This window comes from Peromyscus leucopus, chromosome 3 (assembly GCF_004664715.2).
Source record: "Peromyscus leucopus breed LL Stock chromosome 3, UCI_PerLeu_2.1, whole genome shotgun sequence".
Lineage (NCBI taxonomy): Eukaryota > Metazoa > Chordata > Mammalia > Rodentia > Cricetidae > Peromyscus > Peromyscus leucopus.
The window spans coordinates 46,473,171-46,497,646 of record NC_051065.1 but is presented as its reverse complement, the minus strand read 5'-3'; the positions used below and the strand labels follow the sequence as shown (position 1 = coordinate 46,497,646).

Genomic DNA, 24,476 nt, shown 5'->3' with positions numbered 1-24,476 from the left:
TGGCTTCTTGTCAGGGTGTGAGTTGTGAAGGACTCCGTTTTCACTGAAACTCTTGAGGTTATTGATGGAGGTGTATGAGAAGGGAGGATGGGAAGGGAATTGGGCAGGAAGTAAAGACTCTAGCTTTGTTTCTTGCTCTCGTTGAGCAATGAGATGAATCCAGTTCAAAAGTGCTTAGGACTTCCTGAACCTGTAGGGTATTGTTCGTAATGGACCTCTGCATGTCTCCTGTAGGTGTGCAGGCTTAGGCCCCTGGAAGGTGAGGTCTTCCCAGTGGGTGTTGGAGGGAAGCATATTCCCCTCTTTCCCCCCTTAGTGCTGATGTGCTTCTTACCTTGTTATTAAATTACTGCATCTTGAAATGATGGACAGCTGGCTTCAGAAAAGGCTCTCATGAGCAATGAGGCTGCCTTTCTTGGGATGAAGGAAAGTAAGGCTGAGTGTGCCTGAGCTGGGTCTATGAGAGGCAGAAGGAAGGGCGTCTATCCAAAGGAGTGAATCTGTGTCAGGAGAGGAGGAGGTATTACAAAGCAGACAGAAGAGTGTGCCATTTGCTGGTACAAGCAGTTGTCAGAGGTGCCTTGGGAGGCTGCTGGGTATGGTCTCTGTCTGGCAGTCTATGTATGCATGATCAGCCCTGACAAGCACAAAGGGCAGAGAGGAAGTGTGAGCTGAAGCCACTTACAGGAACAGGGAGCACCCAAGCAAACCCTCTCACATGGTAAGTACAAGGCACCTAGACAGCCAGGTCCCAAAGAAGGAGACATAGATCCCATCCTGTGCAACATTATGATGGGTTCCAGACTCTTCAATTGCCTGGCCCTTTGTCTCTTGGTGGCAGGTGAGTCTTAGCCTTGGTCCATACACTTCTGTATTTTCCATGAAACATCCTGTTATAATTTTTTTGAGGATTAAATTTGGTTTCTTATTCCCACAGGTCCAGTGGATCCTAGAATTATCCAGACACCAAAACATCTGGTGACAGTCAAGGGGAATGAAAGGACCCTGAAATGTGAACAGCATCTATCTCACAATGCTATGTACTGGTATAGACAAAGTGCTAAGAAGTCCCTACAGCTCATGTTTTCTTATAATTATCAAAAACTCGTTGAAAACCAAACTATCTCAACCCGATTCCAACCTCACAATCCAGGGAAATCCGACCTAGACCTTCAGATCTCAGCCCTGGAGCCTGATGACTCAGCCACATATTTCTGTGCTAGCAGCCAAGACACAGCCCTTCAGAGCTCTTGCTCTCCTGTACACAAACCTCCTCAGTCTATCCAGGAAACGGTTGCTCTAACAGGTCCACCTGAGCCCAGAGACACAGTCAGTAGTGCACAGGACTCATGTAGAAACCACAGACCACAACACCACCTGCCAATTAGATATCTTATTCCCAAATTCTTTGTCTGCATAGCAGCAGTCTTTGAATTGAGTAAGATGGGGTCTAGAGTTGAATATGGGACTGACCAGCTCAACTGAAAGTTGTTTCAAGTGTTTTAGTTCTGAGAAATCTTTTTATGATCCACATAACTGTTCTCACCAATCCTCTGCCAATATGTGCCCTCATGTAACTTCTATTTTCAAGAGCCTGTACTTCAGTCCTCATTCTGGCTCCAAGTATGCTCACACCTTTTCCATGACACTCTACCTCCTCCCACATGGCTCTTCAAGTTCACATATCCCAGGAAAATCATTCATTTGATCTGTATCAATGCTGGATTTACTTTCCTTACTTATGGTCAGGTTCTCAACTCTTGCTTTTCCCTCCCTTTGAAACTTTTAACACTTTCATGCTTGACTCTTTTTTTTTTTTACATCTCTTTAATCTTCATGTTGAGTCTTTTTTACTCTGTAATGTTAACTGTAGACTTTGTTGCCTCTGAATTGTTGCTCACCAAAGTATGAAAGAAAAAAAATCTCCTGGCATTTCTGAGAAAGACTTAGTTCTCAGAACTTCCTTTGCTGAGCACTGATTCCCTCTAATTATTCCTGGTAATGGCCCTCTGTCCTGTGCACACCATCAAATCTCAAGCAGAATACAATCCTGACCCCTGGGTGTCTGGTATATACTTGGTACTAATATTTGCTCCTTTTGCCCACAGAGGGCACTCTATTACCACTCACCAGTAACTGTCAGAACTTGCCTATGGGACATTGGAGTGTAGTATGCCCTGTCTCTATTTTTGATGCCCAGTCGCTCAAGCTAGAAAAAGCAACACTCCTGCTGTGACCCCACTATGGATATCTGGCCCCTATGTTGGATATTTTTTAGTCTCCTGAAAGCAGGTGGATTCTTAAGAATTGCAGAGACTTTTTTTATACTGAGACAATTTTAAACCATTCTATTAATCTTCTTTCTCTTTTCACAGGACTCACGGGAACCAAAGTCACGCAGATGCCAAGTCATGAAGTGGTACATGTGGGGCAGATGGTGACCCTCAGCTGTGACCCTGTCTCTAATCACCTTTACTTCTATTGGTATAAACTCATCTTGGGACAGCAGATGGAGTTTCTGGTTTCTTTCTACAGTGGTAAAATCTTGGACAAGTCTAAACTATTCAAGGAGGATCGGTTTTCAGTTGAAAGGAAAGAGGATTCATATTTCACTCTGAAGATACAACCCACAATGCTGGAGGACTCAGCCATGTACTTTTGTGCCAGCAGCTTATCCACAGCCTTGCAAAAACACCTCCTTCCTGTACACAAACCCTCATGTGTCTGCCTCTCTCCTGGCTTCCCCAGGAGAAGGAAGGCTGTTTATTTATTTTTTAATTGCAGTTGTTTTTAAACAGATAAGTATCTGAAATCAAATGATCAAATAGGCTATCTTATCCATGGATGATCAGTGGCCATGGGATATACAGACTGTCTGCAGACACCATAGAGTGTGACTGGGAAATAAACTTGAGTGAATAATCTCTTAGCAAGTAACCGAGTGACTCATATCTTCTTCTTCTTTTTTTTTTTTTACCTCCACTTTAATTACATTGGAATTTTTTAATGTTTTATTAACAGTTGTTTAGATAAAGCATTTTAACCATAAAGTTGAAGTTGCTCTGGGATGTCTTTCTATACACTGTGAATATGTGTTGCTCTGGTTGGCTAGTAAATAAGCTAATTTAGCCTATGACAAGGCAGCTCAGAGTCAGTTGGAAAATCCAAGCAGAGATACAGAGAGAAGAAGGGCAGAGTCTAGAGAAACTCGAGCCCAATACCCAAGGAGCAATAAGATGCCAGCAGATAGATAATGCCATGGGCATATGGCAACATATGGATTAATAGTAATTGGTTAATTTAAGATGAAAGAGCTAGCTAGCAAGAAGCTGAAGCCATAGGTCATACAGTTCATAATTAATATAAGCATCTGAATGATTATCTTATAAGCGGCTGTGGGACTGCAGGTGGGAGAGATTTTTCAGAACTATAAGGCTGGGCAGGACCAATAAACTTCCCTCTACATGAAGTAGGGTCATTACTTCCATGATCATCCCTCCTAGTGACTCAAGGGCCACATTCGTAGTTCCTGCTACTGGTTAAATTAGATCTGTCAGGTAAGAAATTCTGATTTAAGAGATGGAGGAGGAAGAAATTGACACTGCAACCACAGACACAATAAGTATCCCATTGATTCTGAACTGGAAATGTGCTTGGTCTTTTATTGGAAGCAGGAAGGTAAAGATAAAAAAATGGAGTTTATATAAATTGGTGTTAAATAAATAGAGTCTATAAAATAGATGATCATGTGGTCACAAATTTGCTACTCCACATGGGAACTAGGTAAAGTTGATCTGGAATTCAGTGAATTCACTCAAGTTCCTCTAATTCGTGCTGGGGTGATAACGACAGTTTGGTGAGTGAATCAGTCACAATGTGAGCAAGTAGATCTACTTAAGGGATCAAAGACATAAGGCAGCAGTTCTCAACCTGTGGGTCTCGATCTCTTTGGGTGGTTGAATAAACCTTTCACATGGATTGCATAAGACCATCTGCATTTCAGATATTTCCATTATGATTCCTAACAGTAGCAAAATTATGAAGTAGAAACAAAGATAATTTTATGGCTGGGAGTCACCACAACATGAGGAACTACACAGCATTGAGAACCATTGCCATGAGTAAAGGTTGGGGTCATCCCACTGAACAAGGAACAACCCACAGAAGAACAAACAGAACAAGGCTAAAGGAAATCTAGAATTGCTGGTAGAGACTGAAAATGAGGAACATCAGCTATGCCTTGGGTACCACTGGTTGCATCAGCTCTGAAGTTTACTGCTATGAACCTCCAGTGTTTGTAGCTCTTGTGGCTGACCATCACCTCGAAGCCATGATTATTTGGCCCAGATAAAATGTAAACTGTATCATTTAATGCCAATCACAGCTGTGATGAGCAATTCCGTGCAGACTTGCAGACATTGATTCACTCTATTGGAAAGTTGTTTAGGTATGGGAGTTGAGTTATGGTAGTGGCCTGGATGGCACTTATGCAGGCATAGTCCAAAAGTGTGCAACAGTGGATCAGAGGATTTCCATTAGTCTGAATCTCTAGAAATCATTGATTGACAGTCAATCACCTTCCTACACCAATGGCCCAATGAACATGCTTTCATTTGTACTTTTCTCTTTTTCTGTGCCTCTGATTTGGTCTGGGCAGTTTCAACTCATCTTTCCATCTTACCTATTCTTGTAAGCTTTGTTCATTCTCTTTGTAAACAAATATATTGAATGTATATATTAGGCAATCAATATAACTCAGTTCAGAATTTCCATTTAGACCATGATTAAAGTTTCAAGTTGTCTGCCAAAATTCTCCATTATATTTATTTTGTTAAAACATTACCTATTTAAAGATCTGTGTTGAATAACTGTAACTTCTAAACTTGTATGAGACCCTTCTTTGTATGTTGTCATGTCTTGGTTTGTGATGATATCATCTTGTTTCCTCACAGACCAAGTAAGTCATGTGAAAGCTGAAGTACATGAAAAATTAGGGACAATTTGAAGCTCTGAATGATTTCATCTTCCTCTTGAAAGGACAGACATTTTTCTGCTAAGAAGTTCTAAGAGAGGCAGGGCATTTTCATTAAGCTGATGTGTGAGTTAAGCTGAAGGTGGGTTTTGAAGAGACCATAGGATCATTGTTAACTCTTAATCTTAAAGGGTCAGTGTTGTAAGTTTTGAACAATGCTTTGAGCACTTAGCTATATTTATATGAAATTCATATAACATAATATTTATTCAAATGTAAAATTCCATGAGTTTTAACAAATCCGTGGAGCTGTATTGGTGTCACGATGGTCTGGCTCTAAAATATTTTCATTCTCCTGAAAGTTCTCTTGTGCTCATCTTCAGCAGTCCCCTGCTCCTGTCAGCATACTCAAGGCATGGGGCTTTCCCAGGGAATTTGTGGTCAGTATCACTGAACATCATGTTATTCTACACATCCAAGAGCTACTGGTTGCTTTAGGAAGCACCCCACTCTCTCAGCCTTATTTCCGTCAGGCACTAGCAGATTGTGCTAAGTTGGCAAATGGTCTTAAGGCAATGCCTGTCAGTTATATTTGCTCAGAATTTTTGGTCTTTCGTGTTCTCACTACCTTTGCACCCACAAATGTCTCCAAACACAAATCATTTCTATTATAATAAACTTTTTTGTTGATTTTGGTGTGAAAATTGTAATAATCTGATTCAAGTCTGAAAGCAAGTGTCTGTACTGAACATGCTCCCATTTGGGGTGGAAACACCCTTAAGAAAGTAAGGAGTACAACCTTCTGCAACTTGTTCTAGCATCATGGCTAGAAGCCCTAGCATATAAATTCATCTAAAGATATTTGACTTTAGGGACCTGGATGATATCATCTCTTGTTTTCCACATAGGGAATGGGTACTCTTTAGGGTTTTATGGAATACTGATACATGCTAGTTTGTTTTTTGGTAAGTCTTTATTCTCATTATTTATCAATGGGATCAGAACTGGCATCTAGTTCAGAACATTTGAATGACAGTTTCCTATGTGTTGCATTAAATTTGGAACCTGACCAGTAATTAAGGGCATCAAGACCTCCTTACATGAAAGTACACTACACTACACTACACACACACACACACACACACACACACACACACACACACACACACGGACCACTTCATTCTAGTTGAGAACTCAAACATCATTTGTAGAATCTGTGAGTCAGATATTTTCCCTCAAATTATAACCATCAAGAGAACAACTATCCAATAGTTACATTTCAGTCTTTGCTGCAGGGCTTATCATTCTTGAGTTTCAGAACTTGAGCATGCCTCTGACTCTCATAGCAAACCCCTGTGCATGGGCCTGAGACCATGTGCTTTGTGTGACTGCTCAGGCTGAGTGGGAGAGGGAGGTAGGGTCAGAATTGTAGCCTCTGTGGCAAAAAGCTCTTCTCTTTTTCTGTGAAAGATGCTTCTGAAGCCAAAGTTGCCTAAAGACAATTACATCCCTCTTCTAGCAGCACCCGAGGAGCCCTCTTCTCCCCAGTGGCCTTACTCAGCCCCTGCATCACCCTGTTCCCGCATTCTTGCTTATTCCCTGAGTACCACCTTCTCATATGGTGCCTGTTGAGAATTTAGTTTGGGATGGGAAAGGCTTGGACAATGACAACCCTTCTCCCATGTGTATCCCTGTCTCTAAGAACTCTGCCACTCAATCCCCAAAGTCCTTCTTCATTCTTCCACAGATAGGAAGTTTCCTTTCAGTTTTAAACAGAGGACCAGAGATGTGTATATCTATGCAGTTTCTACAGTTCAAGTGTGGTCCTGTCTATCAGCTCCATCCTCCTGACCAGTAGACTGAGAAGTGGCACATTTTTTTTTTTCTGGGAAAAATTTTACTTTCTAATGACCCAACAAGATTCCCAGGAGTAGTCTAATGTCTTGAAGTCCATTGTTTCAATAGTCTGATAGCCAAAATGAGATATGCAGTGTCTCTTCAGAATGCCTTTCCTCGCTTCAGGTTACATTGTTCATTATTTTGTTGCTATTCCTCAACCTATTATGGAATATGTTTATTGGGAAACGAATATAAACAGAAAGCATGTAGGGATCAAAGTTAGAATGCTTTTTAACTTACTGGCCACAAGGAGGAGCTGTGACTCTGAGATTAAGCCTTCTAAGGAAAATGTGAGAGAATTCACTGGTTGAGAGAGGGTTAGGAGGAACTTCGTTTTTTTGGTTTTTGGTATTTGGTTTTTCGAGACAGGGCTTCTATGTGTCTTTGACTTATTTATAGCATGGGAAAGTGTGGTCTGCAGAGGCTGTGAGACAGGGATGTCATGTGAAGGGCCTCTCTCTGAACTGAAGTTCCATCAGATGACCTGGCTGACTTCTTGTATGTGATCCTGCATGGGATTAGAAAGTAGGGTTTGTGGTGAAAAGGCTGGGAACCCACAGGCAGGTGCAGGTAGAGAACCTCCCTGAAAAGAATAAACAAAGCTCTGGAAAGGAGGATTTATGACTTAGCTCAATCAAGTCTAGTCAGTCCAGTCTTTCATGATGTGAGCTCTTACACCCAACAATGAATGCTGCAGACCAAGGCCTCCTCAGGACAACTGAGGATGTAACAGAAATCAACAGGTGAGGCCAAGAGACCAAGAGTCTCATTTCTATGTCCCTCATGCCACACCATTAAGGAATTATACCAGAGAGGTCTTGTTGCTGTTCATCTGCTGGGGTGCGACATCCTCTCTATCCTTGAAGCATGAACATTCATTCATACAACAAGCATTTCTTTTGGGAATAAGAAATTTTCCATCAAAATAGCAGCAACTACACCAAAAGACAGCAGGAACACACTCTGTGTGGACTCTATTTAAAACTCCTGTCTCTATCTACAAATACCCCTGGAACTAGGGCCAACATTTTGATGCTATCAAGATACCTAGAGATAGAAAAGCTAATGGCATTGACTGGCACCCAGAACACAGGTCTGAGACACTGTGTTTTTATACAAGGCTCAACTCACCTTTACAGCATTTGGAATTTCCCTTGCTTCTTAGAAATCCAGGAATGTCATAAAACTACATTTTCTATGGGCAGATGCTAGGCAGCAGAAGGAAGTTCTAGGCCTTCTTCCCATACTACCATATACATCCCACAATACTGCACCAAGGAGGAGTCTAGACAAATTGTTGAACTGTAAAACAATATCCTTTTCTGCAAAGGTTAATTTTGTAGCTCCAATTAGAATGAAACAAAGAAATATACTAAAGATTACCAACTCAATTTTCTAAGTTGAAATCTAAATCTTTTTCTGTGTCAAAAGCTACTTTCAAAATCTGCTGAAAATTATGAACATCAGAAAAGGCAAGTACACACAGGTCTAGCATCAAAATTAAAATTTAATACCGAGGACTTTAATTTAGGGCATAGAATTCACGATCTTTTGGATTTTTCTCACTAGTAGTCACATATAATATCTACAACTTCTTCCCAATAGTGAATATAAGGTAAAAAATTACCACCTTTAAAGATAGCAAAAGGTCTATAATTCATAATATTACATTAATTATATTACATTGCAAACATGATATCAATAAATAATACCATATTATGAATAATTTTAATTATTCTTTACAAGAAACTATATTAAATGCTTAGTGAGCCATACAATAATACAAATAACACATGTCATTATTTCAAGAGGACAGATGAGAATTCAGTAGTTAAATAGGCAAACAAAACAACTAATACTTTGTAAATCTGGAGGGCAAATGGCCTGTAATGTGATGTCTCCTTGGGTTTGGTCTGAATTTTTACTTGGGAAACTGTCAATAATAAGAAACAGTATGTATGTTGACTTTTGCGATTTTTTGCCTGTGAGAATGCTGATTTTTCTATTCTTGGTCAGAGCCACTGTAATCCACCCCTCTCTGAGCAGAACAGAAAGGCTGTCCTGTGCCTTGTTCTTTAGGAAACTTGAGAAACAGCCAGAGGCCAGGGAGAGGGAACATCTGTGACAATGGAATCTCCTGGGGCTCCTGTGCAGCAATACACACCTGACAGCCTGGCTGTGGGACATTCTGTCACCACCCTGCTCTGCCAGAGCACTCAGCAGTGTCCCCTGACTGCTCAAGGAGTTTATTCTGATGGAAGTCACCCAAAGCAGAAGTGACAAAGGAAGTTTTGGTCCAAAGGAGATGATTTCATATACAGAACCGAGGAACACATACTATGCTTTTCCCACTGAAACACACTCTCCAGTGTGGGCAAATATAAGAGCTTAAAGAAGCCAAATTCAGGATCAGTGACCAGAATAAGCACCTGGCTGTTGCCTAGTCCACTTCCTGTTTGTTCTGGTTCTTCTCCGGCCTTCAGCCCCACCCCCACTGCTCCTGTACATTTTTTTTTTTTAGGTGACAGCCAAGCTACAGTTGCTTCATTTTCATACACACCCTCCCTGGACTTTTCTTACTGAAGCCTGGTCCTTGCCAAGGATTGCAGACTTCACTCTGGCTCTCTCTGTTCAGATCTTGCCTTTCTAGTTCAGCTAGACCTATCAGGAAGGAAAGTTTACATTTGTTTCTTCTTATCTTCCAGACAATTAATGAAAAATCAGGACATAATCTTCTGTTTTTTAACTCTTAAAAAAACTAATAGAACTTAGAACTAACATTGCCTCTTGAGAAAAAAAAATTTTTTTTCACTTAGGGTCATTTCAGCATCATTTCTAGGAGTTGTTCCCTTGATTGTGTTAAGAATATTTGAAGAAAATAGTAGGATAGTTTTGGAGCCCACAAAAGTATCCTAGTTAGATCTGAGTTTGCTTTACACAGCAGGGCTGCATGAAGGGATGGCTTGACCACCTGTATGGTTACCACGTGTTTGGGATGGTCTGCACTTGGCTGTGCTGTGGGGAGGTCTTTTGCTCCACCCCTTGGCATTTGTTTAAAAGCCCTTTGACAGAGATAGTTTGGGCCCAATGGATTAGGATCCAGGACCTCCCAAGGCGATACTGTTTTTCTGTTTATCTCTCTCTAGCATCTTGCTATCTAATTTTTCCTTCTCCTCCTGCACAAAGTACCCTGGGGAAAAGTAGGGGTGGTATTGCCACCCGACCAATGGAGCCCAAACAGGGACAAAGACAAAGACAAGCAACAACAACAACAAAACAAACAAACAAAATAAATAAATAAATAAAACCCAGGTCCTTAATGAAAGTGGTATTTGGATTTTGCTGAAAGCATTTGGGCCAGTCCAGTTTTGTAGTGAAAAAAGAAAAAATGAGACTGAGACGGGGTTTTATCCTTGGGACAAAAAGGAAAAAAGGAACTGAAAGTGTGTCCTTAGAATGCTGCAGCATAGAACCTTCTCTATCAAGGTTTCTCTTGCTCTCTTAAAATTCTATCCATGAAATTAAGGGAAGTAGACTGTAGTAATAGTGTGTAAAAAAAAGCAGAGTAAGGTAGAATAGGAATATTGGTAAGAAAACTTAGAAAAAGATAAGCAGCAATACTGAGGAACTATGTCCTTAATTTTATTATTATTGGGCTATGAACACAATCCTGGAAAAATCAGAGAGAAAACGGGGAGAAAAAGATTCCTATGGAACTTTTGGCCTGGGGACAGAAAAAATGCTAAGTCCAAGAATCAGAGGAAAGAGATTTCCCCTGAGGCAAATATGGATAAAGCAAAAACCCTCTGCTCTGTCAGCAGTGCCTGAAAAAATTTGTACAACATCATACATGCAAAATTAGTTGCCCTTTGGCTATGAAGCCAAAGTTGAGAGAACAGAAGTTTTTGGAAAACTTGGTGGTCTTTCCCTCTCAAAACCTAAAAGCTTTCTTGTGAAAAACTTAATCTCTTTGCCTGCCTGGGCCTTCTCCAACATTGGAAGTCAGTTAGCCTGCAGCCAAGGAAGAAACCTTCAGGTGGCAGTGGATGCAGCCCAGAGGAGCTGAGTGGGCTTGCACTTACAGACTGTAATAGTGAGCTGCTGACTGCATCTTCTGTCTATCAACAACCCTCCTAAACACACAGGAGAGCAGGTTTCCATAGTGTAGTGATTATCACATTTGCCTAACACAGGAGATATCCAGCAGTCAAGGACACAGGACATCTAGTAGGGGGCAGATGGTCTTGTTATGAGTCTAGACTCTGGCACTCTTGTAGCCATCACTGTCACTATTCAGAGGTGAGAAGGAGGGTTGAAAACAGGTAAAGACTATGTTTTGTTTCAAAACTTGTGTCTAGAAGACCAACTCTTAAGTATCCAGCAAAGCAATAAAATGGAATCCATCCTACTATCTTAAACTTTTAACTGTTCCCATCAAATCTTTTAAACATTTTAAAAATATAGTACCTACTCACATGGGAAATTTAAGTAGAACTCTAGCATTGTAGAAATAATACAGGAAGTTAATGTTATCTTAATTTGTACTGTTAAAAATAATAATTTGTAGCAAGAAGAAAAAGAGGAAGGGAGGAAGCAAGGGAAAAAAGAATGAGTAAAAGAGGGAGAAAGCAAAAGAGCAAAGGAGAGAGGGCAAGGGAGGGAGGGAAGGAGGAAGCCATGAAGGGGAAAAGTAAGGAAGAGAAGGAGAGAGCAAGGAAGATATTCAGACTTGAAACATGGAAGCCTCCTCTCAATTTGCAATTCATCTTATACATAATGTGCAGTTAAATATCAAACCTGAAGATTCTGCTCATCTCAAGGACTCTTGATTTATCATTGTATAATTTCTTTGTCACCACCTGTGTCTTGTCTTGTTCAAGATCACATTCTCCCTGCTGAGCTACGAAAACAGTGCTATTAAAATTCTTATTTTTGATATGTTTCTCTCTTCCAATGCATCCTCCAAAGTAGTGAACTAGATGTGAAATAGACATAGATCATGTAACTCCATATTTAAAAATCCTTTAGCTGTTCCACACTGAGATTAGGTCATACCTAAATTCTGGGGCATAGCAAAGGAGCTTAGCCTTCCCAACACACTGGTCAATACACACCCTGTCAACTTCTGTTCACTTTCAACACCTCTCAGTTCATTCTCCAGCTAAACTCAGTCCTTCCTAAGCTTTCCTAACAGCCTTTAATTTCCCTTTGTTAGGATTACTTCCACTTAAACACTATTTATGTGAAACAATGTATATACATTCTGTTGTTCCAGGCAGTTTAAATTTGCTGAGGATACAATGTTTTACTTGCTAACTCTTGTGCCTCAAGTTGAGCATGAACCTAGAACATAGTATTTGCTTGGTGAATAATTGCTGAATGAGTGGATTCAATAACTTTCTGCATTTTTCCCTGATAAATCCTTTAATTATCTGCTGTGAATATCGCTCTGTATAAATGAAATGCTTATTGACCAGTAGCCAGGCAGGAAGTTAGGTAGGACAAGCAGAGAAGGGAATTCTGGGAACAGGAAGACTGAGTCAGGAGACACTTCCAGCCGCTGCCATGAGTACCAACATGTAAGATACTGGTAAGCCACGAGCCATGTGGCAGGGTATAGATTAACAGAAATGGGTTAATTTAAGATGTAAGAACTAGATAGGTAGAAGCCTAGGCCATTAGGCCAAACCATTTAAATAATATAAGAGTCTGTATATTTAATTTATAAGTGGGCTGCTGGACTGCCAGGGCTTGGCAAGAGCTGGAGAGAAACTCTCCATCTACAAATGGCACCCAATAGATTGACAAAAGTTTCCACCTAAAACCTGAGAAACAAGATTGTAAAATGGAGCTAAAAACAGCTATCTATTTATCTCTCTCAAGTTAGCGGCAGCCTGAGGGTTTGAGCTACTATTGCGTGTTCATGGCATGGGACTTTGACCTACAGTATGATGGGAAGAAGGCATATCCAAGCCACTCATTATGCTGCTGTGTGGTGGATTTAGCTTTTTCTAGTATTTTTTTTTTTTTTTAAAAAAAAGAGGTTTCTGGGCTACATGCTGCTTAGATAGAAGCATAGACCTGTAGCTGTAACCAATTGTCTTATTAAATAAGAAACACAGAACCAATGCAAAGAAGAAAGCCAAGAGGTCAGAGCTAATAGCTAAAAACCTTACCCTTCCTTGCGTGGTAGTCCTACCTCTCCGAAAGAGACCTATTTCCTGTGTGTCTGTCTTTATAAAGACTTTCTGTTCTGCCTTGTTATTGGTTGTAAACCCAACCACATGCCCTCCTAGTCACTGCCTGTCTGTACAGACCTCCAGGTCTTCTATGGTTGGTATTGAGATTAAAGGCATGTGTCTCCAATGATGGCTATATCCTTGAACACACAGAGATCTACCTAGCTCTGCCTACCAAGTGCTGGGATTAAAGGTGTGCACTACCATCACTCAGCTTTCCTATGGCTTGCTAATAGCTCTGACCCCCGGCCAACTTTATTTATTAACATACCAATAAAATCACATTTCAGTACAAACAAAATATCACCATATTTCCCCTTTTCTATTTTAATAAAAAGAAAAAAGGAAAAAGGTTATGACTAACATAAGAAAAACTATATACAAAAGTACAATAACTATATACAATATATACAAGTAATAAATACCTAAACAAAGTCTAGTCCATTTGTATTTGACAAATTCAGAGAAAATAATTCCATTATCTATCCTATTTTGGCAAGTCCAAAATGTATCTAATTCACTTTCTATCCTAATTAATCTTAAACTATAACTAACTAATCTTCAACTCCCTCAGGGATCCAAGAAGGAAAATAATATTACCTAATAAAAAATAAAAACAGGAAGTTCATGCAAGCAGCTTCCAAAAACATTGTGAGTTGGCAGAAACATCCAGCTGCCTGGACAATCACCTGAGGTTTCTCCACAGTGTTGGGGCATCATCTTCAGCCTATAGGCTTAGCATATCTGACAGACTCATTTGTGAAGTAGGATGTACACAAGGTCAATAGCTCGACTTCACATTGGGTGAGAGCAGTCCATATACCAGAAACACCTGAATTCCACTAGTGTCCTGTCATGATTCAGGATTTTAAATTCTGGAAATTGTTGATGTTTTTTAAATTCAGCTGTCCATTCTTCTTGGCTGTGTATATGTGGCTTCATCTCAGCATCCTGTTCTTCTTCACATCCCTCTATTAAATGCCAGTCTACTATTGAGAGACGTGAGCTTAGTTACTCTTCAAGAATAACTGCTTCAGCTGCTGTTCCATTGCATGTGAGAAGCCATCGGCCCACTGCCTGTTCAGCTGCCTTCGAAGAAAAGGGCACTGTACCTTTTCCGGATGGCCACTTCAGGGATGGTGCCATATTGTCCTGGCCTCAGAAGATGCCTTTTGATAAAGCCATAACCATACTTGTTTTGGCAAGAATCAGTAGTTCTTTGTTTCGTTTCCTGTCTGTCCTGTTTGTCAGCAGTTGATTCGAGGATAGTTTGTTGTTCAGTGGCTAACTTTTGCCACAATGAAAGTTAACTCCATATGCAGTTTCTTCAATGCCCATATTTTCTCTGAAGTAGATTGGTACTGCCAGGAGCCAACATGTCTCATAGTCATAACAAAAAAGAAAAATTTTCTAAGTTATTAAAACATTTTAAATGCCATATTCTGTAGATCTCTGAAGGGTTTGAAGATGACCTGTCTATCTAAAATATATCTGCTCAATTTTTAAAACATACCTAATATGACTACAAGTTCTATTATAATGTTTAACTACTAACTTTCATTTCTTTATATCCTAATAGTTGGTAATAATAACATTCAACAATTAGAAATATACATATAGCATTTTCTAACAATATCAATTTCAATATATATAATTTGTATACAATATAAAACAATCCAATCCAATGTAAAATATTTAAAACTAGTAATTGTCTTTTTCTTTTCTACCAAGGCCAATTCTTTCTCAGCTTCAGGGGATAATTCTCTTGGACTATTTAAGTCCTTGTCACCTTCTAAGGTTTTGAACAAATTATTCAGTTCATCATTTTTTACCCCAACAATAGTTTGTAGATGAGAAATATCTCCAAATAACCTTTGAAAGTCATTAAGAGTCTGTAGTCGATCTCTCCTAATTTGCACCTCTTGGGGTCTAATTTTTGAAGCTCTATTTTTTTAATATATATTTTATTTTACAATACCATTCAGTTCTACGTATCAGCCATGGGGTCCCCTATTCTCCCCCTCCCACCCCCTCCCCTTACCCCAGCCTACCCCCCATTCCCACCTCCTCCAGGACAAGTCCTCCCCCGAGGACTGCGATCAACCTGGTAGACTCAGTCCAGGCAGGTCCAGTCCCTTCCTACCAGACTGAGCCAAGTGTCCCTGCATAAGCTCCAGGTTTCAAACAGCCAACTCATGCAATGGAAGCTCTATTTTTTTTTTTTTTTTTTTTTTTTGGTTTTTCGAGACAGGGTTTCTCTGTGTAGCTTTGTGCCTTTCCTGGAGCTCACTTGGTAGCCCAGGCTGGCCTCGAACTCACAGAGATCTGCCTGTCTCTGCCTCCCAAGTGCCGGGCGTTGGTGGAAGCTCTATTTTATATCCTAAATAATTAATAGAATCTCCTCTTTGTATCTTTTCAGGAGAAATTTGTAATACACAGCAAGGCAAAATTTTCTTTACTTCTTCAAACATTCTTTCTAAAGTATCTGCATTTGAGTCAGCTAGTAAAATATAATCCATATAATGATAAATTATAGATTTAGGAAATTTTTTATATATTGCTTCCAATGGCTGTTGTACAAAATATTGGCACAGAGTTAGGGTATTCAACATTCTCTGTGGGAGGACCCTCCATTGAAATCTTTTAACCAGTTGAGAATTATTATAAGTAGGCACTGTGAAAGCAAATTTCTCTGTTTTGTTGTTGTTGTTGTTTTTTTGTTTTTTTTTAATTCGGAGCTGAGGACCGAACCCAGGGCCTTGTGCTTGCTAGGCAAGCACTCTACCACTGAGCTAAATCCCCAACCCACAACCCTGAGATTAAGAGTCTCAAGCTCTACCAACTGAGCTAGCCGGGCAATTTTATTTATTAACATACAAATAACATCACATTTCAGTACAAATAAAATATCACCATATAGACCCACTATGGTTCCCAGCATCTTTAAAGAGACACTAAAGGTAGTATAAAAAATAAGCCTTATAAAGATGGATATCACACAGAGAATCTGGATTGTGTTGTTTTTGGGATTCTTAACTGCAGAAAAACATTTGATAGTAAAAACTGTTGAGTTAAACCAATATGTGTATTTTAAAGATATCTTAACTTCAAAATTTGGATGTAAGGATATGTTGCTTTAGAAAAGAGGCTCTGCTTTTGTTTCCACAGGAAGCCAGAGGCTATGGATTTGTTCCAGATTAAGATACATCAGGTTTGACCAGTCACGACCCCCTGAAAGGTCTCCGATGATACTATGGCACAGATGATCCAACATCCAGAACAGTTTCAAGGCAACTGGCTCAGGCAATACACCCTCACGGACTACTCCATAATCCTAAAATTTTCTTTGTGTCACCATAAGATACAGCATCCCCACCCAGCAGGAAGTAGTATGAGAAGCTACGCCCAAATTCCCAAATATACCAAGCTGGCTTTGGAGATGGAATTGGTTCACTCCTTCTCTAAAACCAAGTATATTGGGGAAAAAAAAAGGTTGAAAGATTCTTGTGTCCCATATCAGAAGAGCCCTCTGGTGTGGGTCAGAGAAAAACCAATATTTTTATTTAAAACAGGTTGATTATAACTACAATCTCTTTCTAAAGAACAAAAGGGGGCAGTATATAGATAATGATAAGATAAAGGGGTAGATTATTGAACCTACTTTTAAAGAGCAACTTGTTTAAAAATGTTTTTACATTGCTATGGATTTTAGCTTATTGATCCAAATTTAAAGTTAATTTTGTTATACTGTATGTGTGTTTTTACTCATGTTTAAAGTATTATGTTTATACAACTAATTTAAATTGTAATGGAACAATTAGTTTTCTATTATAGTCAATGTTATAGTCATGTTAAGTTTTCTAGGTATACATAGATATATTTCAGATAGATAGGTAATCTTCAAAGACTCAAAGACCTACAGAATATGGCATTTAAAATGTTTTAAAAATTTTAGACTTTCTGGACAATGAGACATGTCTGTTCCTGGCAGCACTGATTTACTTCAGAGAGGAAGATGGGCATCAAAGACACTCTATAATGGAGTTTATCTTCTCCTTGGCAAAAATAGCCATTTGGGCAAGAAACTGTTCTTGCCTGGACTGCTTGATCGACTGGACATGCAGGACCCATAGGAAGGTGACCACTGAACTTTGCTTGGCAAAATGGTCCTTCAGGTTCTTGCTTTGCAGAGGAAACTGCCAGATATTCTACAGGACACAGAGAGAAGTGACTGAGAGACTCTAGGCCTGTGGGCTGAAGACAGATGCCCTAACTTTACAAAAGAACTTTGGATGACTGTCCAGGCTTCCAGCTGTCTCTGTCTACTCTTGCAAGACTCCTGAAAGTTACTTGCATCCATCTCCTGTTTCTCAGGTAATATTATATCCTTCTGAGGTCTATGATGTAGTTGAAGACAATATAGTTACAATTTTCCTTAGTTATGATAAAAGGTAAGTTAGATATGAAGCTTTAGACTCACAAATATAGGACAGATAGGATATCTTCTTTAATTTTGCTAAATAGACTAGATATTGTAATAATAATTCTTGCTTGATAATTGTTTTGTTATATGTAATTTTACTATGTGAAAGTTAAAACCTTCCTTTTTGGAAAAAAAAAAGAAAAGGGGAAGTGCTGTGGATATTGCTCTGTATAAATAAAATGCTGATTGGCTAGTAGCGAGGCAGGAAGCATAGGTGGGACAAGTAGAGAAGAGAATTCTGGGAAGTGGAAGGCTGAGTCAGGAGACACTTCCAGCCGCTGCCATGAGCACCAACATGTAAGATACTGGTAAGCCACGAGCCATGTGGCAAGGTATAGATTTATAGAAATGTTTTAATTTAAGATGTAAGAACTATATAGCTAGAAGTCTGGACCATTAGGCCAAATCATTTAAATAATATGAGTCTGTATATTTAATTTATAAGTGGGCTGCGGGACTGCCGGGGCTAGGCTACACTTATCCATCAAAGACCCTAAGTATGAGCTGTTCTTTGAAGTAGTCTTTGAAATTTCTTCTGTCTGCTATTGCCTTCATCCACCTGTTGTCAAATTTTCTTAGATGCCTTTATTCATCTTTTGTCATTCTTTACCCTGTTACAGATCCAGTTATGTTGTAGCTTGGTTTTTATAATTTTGCTGAGAGTTTTGATTTCTTTGTCCATTTCTTCAATTATTTTTAAGTTCTAGTAAGACATAATTTTTGCATTTAGGTTTCAAATGCTGGCCCTAGCACTGTGCTTCTTACTCTATTGAACAGACTATAAAGCCACATCAATAGCTTTACTGCCAAGGATCATCTAGCTTCTTTGCTTCACCAAAGTGCCTTCCAAATCCTCCAGTTGAAAGTTATGTCTTGTGTTGAAGGATAAAACTCTGTCCTTAGTGCTACTGAGCATTTGCTCTGATAACTGCACCTTGGGATCACAGGATCAGGATACCAGTCACAACAGCGTAAGTGGTCACCATAGGCCAGAGATGACTGGACAGTATGCCTTCCAAATCATTGAACATGTGAGTCAAGAAAAGTCAACTACCAACCCAGAAAAGACACTTTTCTCTCTTTATATAGCAGCTAGAAATCTTAAAAAGCACCCATAAAACTGGCTTCTTGATGATGGAAAGCACATGCCAGCCAGAGCAAGCAGGCTTAGATTTCGGCTCTTCATAGGTGGTTGAAGAAGTTCTTAGAAAACAGAATTTGTTAGAGGAAAAAAAGCTAGGTATGGTGGTTCATGCTTGGAACTCCAAGATTTGGGAGGCTAGGGCAGTGGGCTGTGAGATTGAGGTCAACTGAGGATATATAGTGAGTTCCAACCTAGCCTGTGCTACAGAGAGGGATCTCTTGAAACCTCTACCTCCACACCAAAACAGAGAGATGTTGGCATAGGGTCCAAGACTGGCTAGATTACAGGGTTTGGCACAAACCTCTCTTCTCCAAATTAAGTTCCCTAAAATTCCTTCCCTAAATGCCCTCCAAGCTCAGAAGACAGAAGCCTAAGCATTATGGATTTCAATAGTCTGTATATCATGCAGTGTTATTTTAAAAGTTTTTTTTTTTTTTTCATCTTAGTGAGTGCTGGTTGTCCATCTACAAAATTCACACGTGGTATAACAAAACATACAGACTATATTTTTAAAGATTCTATTTATTTATTTTTAGTTTGCCCAACGTCCACTTAGTGTTCCTTACAATCATTGACCTTGAAAACACTCAATATGTTTGGTGTCCAGAACATAGCAGGGAGAAGTCTTAGGAGAACATAATTCAGGGCAGTTCCTCTGATGCTGAGACAACAGATTTTTTTTCCCCCTGTAATTCTGAGGCCTGGAGTGTGAGGACAATGAATGGGTGGTAATTGTAATGTTTTCACACCTGGAGATATTCATACTTCCCAGATCCACTTTCAAGGAAGCAAGTGGTGTGTAGGGCTAAAGGCACTGAATCAGGAACAGTTGCTGTTTTCAGCACCATACTTTTCTTTTTCCTTGCTTTCTTTTTTATTATTTCCTTTATTTTTGAGATAATATGATTATATCATTTTTCCCTTCCCTTTCCTGCCCCCAAACCCTCCCATATATTCCTCCTTGTTCTCTTGGAAATCCATGGCCTCTTTTTTCATTAATTATTCATACATGTATATAACCTATTTGGTCTGTATAATGTTGTTTGTATGGATGTTTTCAGGGCTGACCATCAAGTCTTGGATAACCAATTAGTGTGCTCTTCTCTGGGGAAGACCATTTCTGCAGCTTTCACCATTCCTTAGTTGCCTGTAGTTCTGTGTACAGGGTTGAAGACCAGGCACTTTCCCCCATCCACTTTGCCACTTCTATGGTTATTTAAGGCGATTTCCAAATACTGGAAAGAAAGGATGAGGCTGTGCCTGGAAGGACACAAAGGAAGTAGTTAAGGTACAAACTGTGACCTGATGAAGGCCAAATGTACATAAGTTATTTTTACAAAGCACACAATGGTTGATGGAGGGCAAGTTTCTGGGGTTTGCAGTGTCAAGGCATCACCAATGCTTCCTAAAGAACTGGGTAAATGAAAAAGAACAGGGAAATACAAAGGGCTCAGAGAGCCTGAGTGATGCAAGTACATGATCAGTGGCTGTCACCACCAGCCTCACCCTTGGAAGAGCTGCCTGGAGCACATGGGGTCAGGCACAGACTCCCTTTCTATCACATCATTGGTGCCCCGAATTACACAATAAGCACACTTGTGGGATATTTATGTATACTGTGAAGACGTGTCTTTGCCAAGGGACCTTCTGACCAGTTTAATAAAGAGCAGAATGGCCAATAGCTAGGCAGGAGAGAAGAGGAGGGACTTCCTGTCAAAGAGACGAACTCAGGATGAATCTAGGGGCACAAGAGTCACAAGCCTGACATGGGGAAAGAACAGATAGTGCTAGGTGGAAGAGAGGTAACACCACTTAGCAAAATGTAGATCAATATAAATGGGTTAATTTAAGTGATAAGTGCTGGATGACACAAGCCTAAGCTAAAGGCCAAGCTTTCATAATTTACAATAAGTGTTTCCATGTCATTACTTGTGAGCTGGCAGCCCAAGGAAAATCTTACTGGATGCACTGCCAATTAAAAGATCACTATGATCAGAAGACTAAAGACTGAATTCCTTTGTGTCTGCAAAAAAGGGTTCTGGGCAAGGAGATGGAGACAGCATAAGGTGAAGAGGATATCCCCGCTTGCGTGTGGTGTTAGAATACAAATGGGCCACACAAAGCAGCCTCATGTAGGCTGTTGAAGCCCCAGCAGGTTGAGGTCATACAAGACAGCACAGGCCTTGTGTAGGGTATAAAACCTGGACTGAGACAAGGAGACCTTCTACATATTGCTGCTCTTCAGGCTCGAGGAGTCAGAACATAGATAGGGTGAGGAGGATGTTAGCAGGTGAGAGAGCGAGAGAGCTGAAATAGTCCACTGGCTGCATGCAGATTGGGGATGGGACATGGATACCTCCTAAGGATAACAGATAACAGGATCCTCAGCACTGCCTAAGAAAGTTGCAGACATGGGAAGGGAGAGTGCCAGCACTGGAGTGAACTAGAAACATCAGTAAACTCCCAGCTTCTCAATATGGATAGACAGAATTAGAAATACACGTGCATGTGTACAGCTGTCTGTATACTGTGTATGCTTCCTACTTTAGTTATTCTTGTGCCCTGGGAACAGTGTCATATCCCAAGCACACATACATAGAGCATACTCCCTGTTTCTTAAATATCATCTACCCACTAAGAGAAAACAGTTCTCTTCAGATAAATAATAGATATAAAACTAAGGGAGGATGGGAAATGTGAGAGACATTCTGTGTCGTAAAGCGATGGAGTCTCCAAAGAATGAGGGGATCATGACCGGATGGGTGACTAAAGAAAGAAAACATCCCCCTTCCACTCCCATAGCTCCTTTCAACAACAGTTGGCACACATTGAAGAGGTACTGTTCCATGACCACCTTTAAAGTACAAATGTTCAACTAACTCATGCCGGATAAATATATTCAGTCAGTTACATTTTGATCTTGTATCTTGAGGTGGCACTTTCAATTTATGCAAAACCACCAACATAAATAAGCCCGTGCCAAAATCCCATACTCTTTGAAATATTTAGACTTGCCCTTTGCTTGTCATCTTTTATTATTTAACATTATCATTTATTCAAACAACTAACCATCCGTACCCTGTAAATCATCATGATAGAGTTGGGGGACACTGGGGTTCCTGGTACAGACGATGAGTGGGCATCTTGGCAGAAGGTTACCCCAACAGTCTGAATGTTTGGCAGGATGTTACAAATAACTATGTTGATATTTCCGTTACCTGCAACCAGCTTTCAGTGGAAATAGGAATATGGATTATTTAGGTGCCTAAAGCATTTAGAGCCAATTTTTCCCAAAGTGTGCACTGAAATCCTCATCTCAGCATTCAAGAAGAACATTATTCATTGGTGGTTTTTTAACAAGCTAAAATAGCCTATTTCATAATAGTCTATTTTACTTCTCTATTCCTAGTGTGTGAGCAGAGCCTGCTAAGTAGGGATGCATTCAGTACTTTTTGACTAATATGGAGTTTTTAACCAATTGATGCATGTTTTCAGTCAGCACATTGTTCCTTGGAGTTACCATGGATTCCCTTAGTTCAACACCTCTAGATAATTAATCCTTCTTTCAACTCAAACTCAGGAACCCTATGATTGGGACAGGGAGAAGACTGGGAGGAGTGTAATGTGCTTGTATGTCCTCCAGGTGGAGCTACGACAATACTGAAAAAATTTTCCCAAATATTTGATTATTTGGGATTTTTCACATAATACATCCTGATTACGCTCACTTCCCAGTCCTCCCAGGTCTGCAACCCAATCCTTGTGACATTTTCAAAAGAAAGAAAATAATAAAAGAACCAAGTCTAAATTGTGTGCCCATATACTCACAGAAGCCTGGTTAGACTACAAGTGGCCAGCCGCTTAAGGAAACAAGTGATGGTTTCTTGCCAGGGTGTGAGTTGTGAAGGACTCCGTTTTCACTGAAACTCTTGAGGTTATTGATGGAGGTGGATGAGAAGGAAGGTTGGGAAGGGAGTTGGGCAGGAAGTAAAGCATCTGGCTTTGTCTCTTGCTCTGGTTGAGAGATGGTGTGAGTCCAGCTCAAAGGCAGTAGGACTTCCTGAACCTGTAGGGTATTGTTCCTGACGGCCCTCTGCATGTCTCCTGTAGGTGTGCAGGCTTAGGCCCCTGGAAGGTGAGGTCTTCCCAGTGGGTGTTGGAGGGAAGCATATTCCTCTCCTTCCCCCTTAGTGCTGATGTGCTTCTTACCTTGTTATTAAATTACTGCATCTTGAAATGATGGACAGCTGGCTTCAGAAAAGGCTCTCATGAGCAATGAGGCTGCCTTTCTTGGGATGAAGGAAAGAAAGGCTGAGTGTGCCTGAGCTGAGTCTATGAGAGGCAGAAGGAAGGGCGTCTATCCAAAGGATTAAATCTGCGTTGGGGAGGAAGAGGTATTACAAAGCAAAAAGGAGAAAGAGTGTGCCATTTGCTGGTACAAGCAGTTGTCAGAGGTGCCTTGGGAGGCTGCTGGGTATGGTCTGTGTCTGGGAGACTATGTATGCATGATCAGCCTTGACAAGCACAAAGGGCAGAGAGGAAGTATGAGCTGAAGCCACTTACAGGAACAGGGAGCACCCGAGCAAACCCTTTCACATGGTAAGTAAAAGGCACCTAGACAGCCAGGTCCAAAAAAAGGAGACATAGATCCCATCCTGTGCAACATTATGATGGGTTTCAGGCTCTTCAACTTCCTGGCCCTGTGTCTCTTGGTGGCAGGTAAGTGTTAGCCTTGATCAATATACTTCTGTATTTTTCGTGGAACATCCTGTTATAATTTTTTTTTGAGAATTAAATTTGGTTTGTTATTCCCACAGGTCCAGTGGATCCTAGAATTATCCAGACACCAAAACATCTGGTGGCAGTCAAGGGGAATGAAAGGACCCTGAAATGTGAACAGCATCTATCTCACAATGCTATGTACTGGTATAGACAAAGTGCTAAGAAGTCCCTACAGCTCATGTTTTCTTATAACCTCCAAAAACTCATTGAAAACCAGACTATCTCAACCCGATTCCAACCTCACAATCCAAGGAAAACCGACCTAGACCTTCAGATCTCAGCCCTGGAGCCTGATGACTCAGCCACATATTTCTGTGCTAGCAGCCAAGACACAGCCCTTCAGAGCTCTTGCCCCCCTGTACACAAACCTCCTCAGTCTATCCAGGAAATGGTTGCTCTAACAGGTCCACCTGAGCTCGAGATTCAGTCAGTAGTGCACAGGACTCAAGTAGAAACCTCAAACCACAACACGACCTGCCAATTAGATATCATAGTGCCAAATTTTATGTCTGCACAGCAACAGTCCTTGACTTGAGTAAGATGGATCTAGAGTTGAATATGGGACTGGCAAGCTCAATTGAATGTTGTTTCAAGGGTTTTAGTCCTGAGAAATCTTTTTATGAACCTCTTAACTGTTCTCACCAATCCTCTGCCAATATGTGCCCTCATGAGACTTTTCTTTTCAAGAAGAACCTGTACCTCAGTCCTCATTCTGGCTCCAAGTATGCTCACACCTTTTCCATGACATTCTACCTCCTCCCACAGGGCTCTTCAAGTTCACATATCCCAGGAAAATCACTCATTTGATCTGTACCAATGTTGGATTTACTCTCCTTGTTTATGGTCAGGTTCTCAACTCCTGCTTTCCCTTCTCATTGGAGCTTTTAACACTTTCATGCTTGACTCTTTTTTTTACATCTTTTTCATCTTCATGCTGAGTCTTTGTACTCTGTATTG

General features: G+C 40.3%; 3 gene segments (V, D, J or C); all 3 read left to right on the top strand.

Moving 5' to 3' along the window:
* The first annotated feature begins 211 nt into the window (after positions 1-211).
* LOC114687306 lies at positions 212-1,485 on the top strand. The segment is given in 2 exon segments: positions 212-841; positions 938-1,485. Coding segments are annotated over 2 exon segments (600 nt in total).
* Positions 1,486-2,144: 659 nt separating this feature from the next.
* LOC114687305 lies at positions 2,145-6,604 on the top strand. The segment is given in 3 exon segments: positions 2,145-2,292; positions 2,376-2,704; positions 6,443-6,604. Coding segments are annotated over 3 exon segments (540 nt in total).
* A 16,316-nt stretch (positions 6,605-22,920) lies between these two features.
* Positions 22,921-24,054, top strand: LOC114687304. The segment is given in 2 exon segments: positions 22,921-23,456; positions 23,555-24,054. Coding segments are annotated over 2 exon segments (552 nt in total).
* Positions 24,055-24,476: the final 422 nt, after the last annotated feature.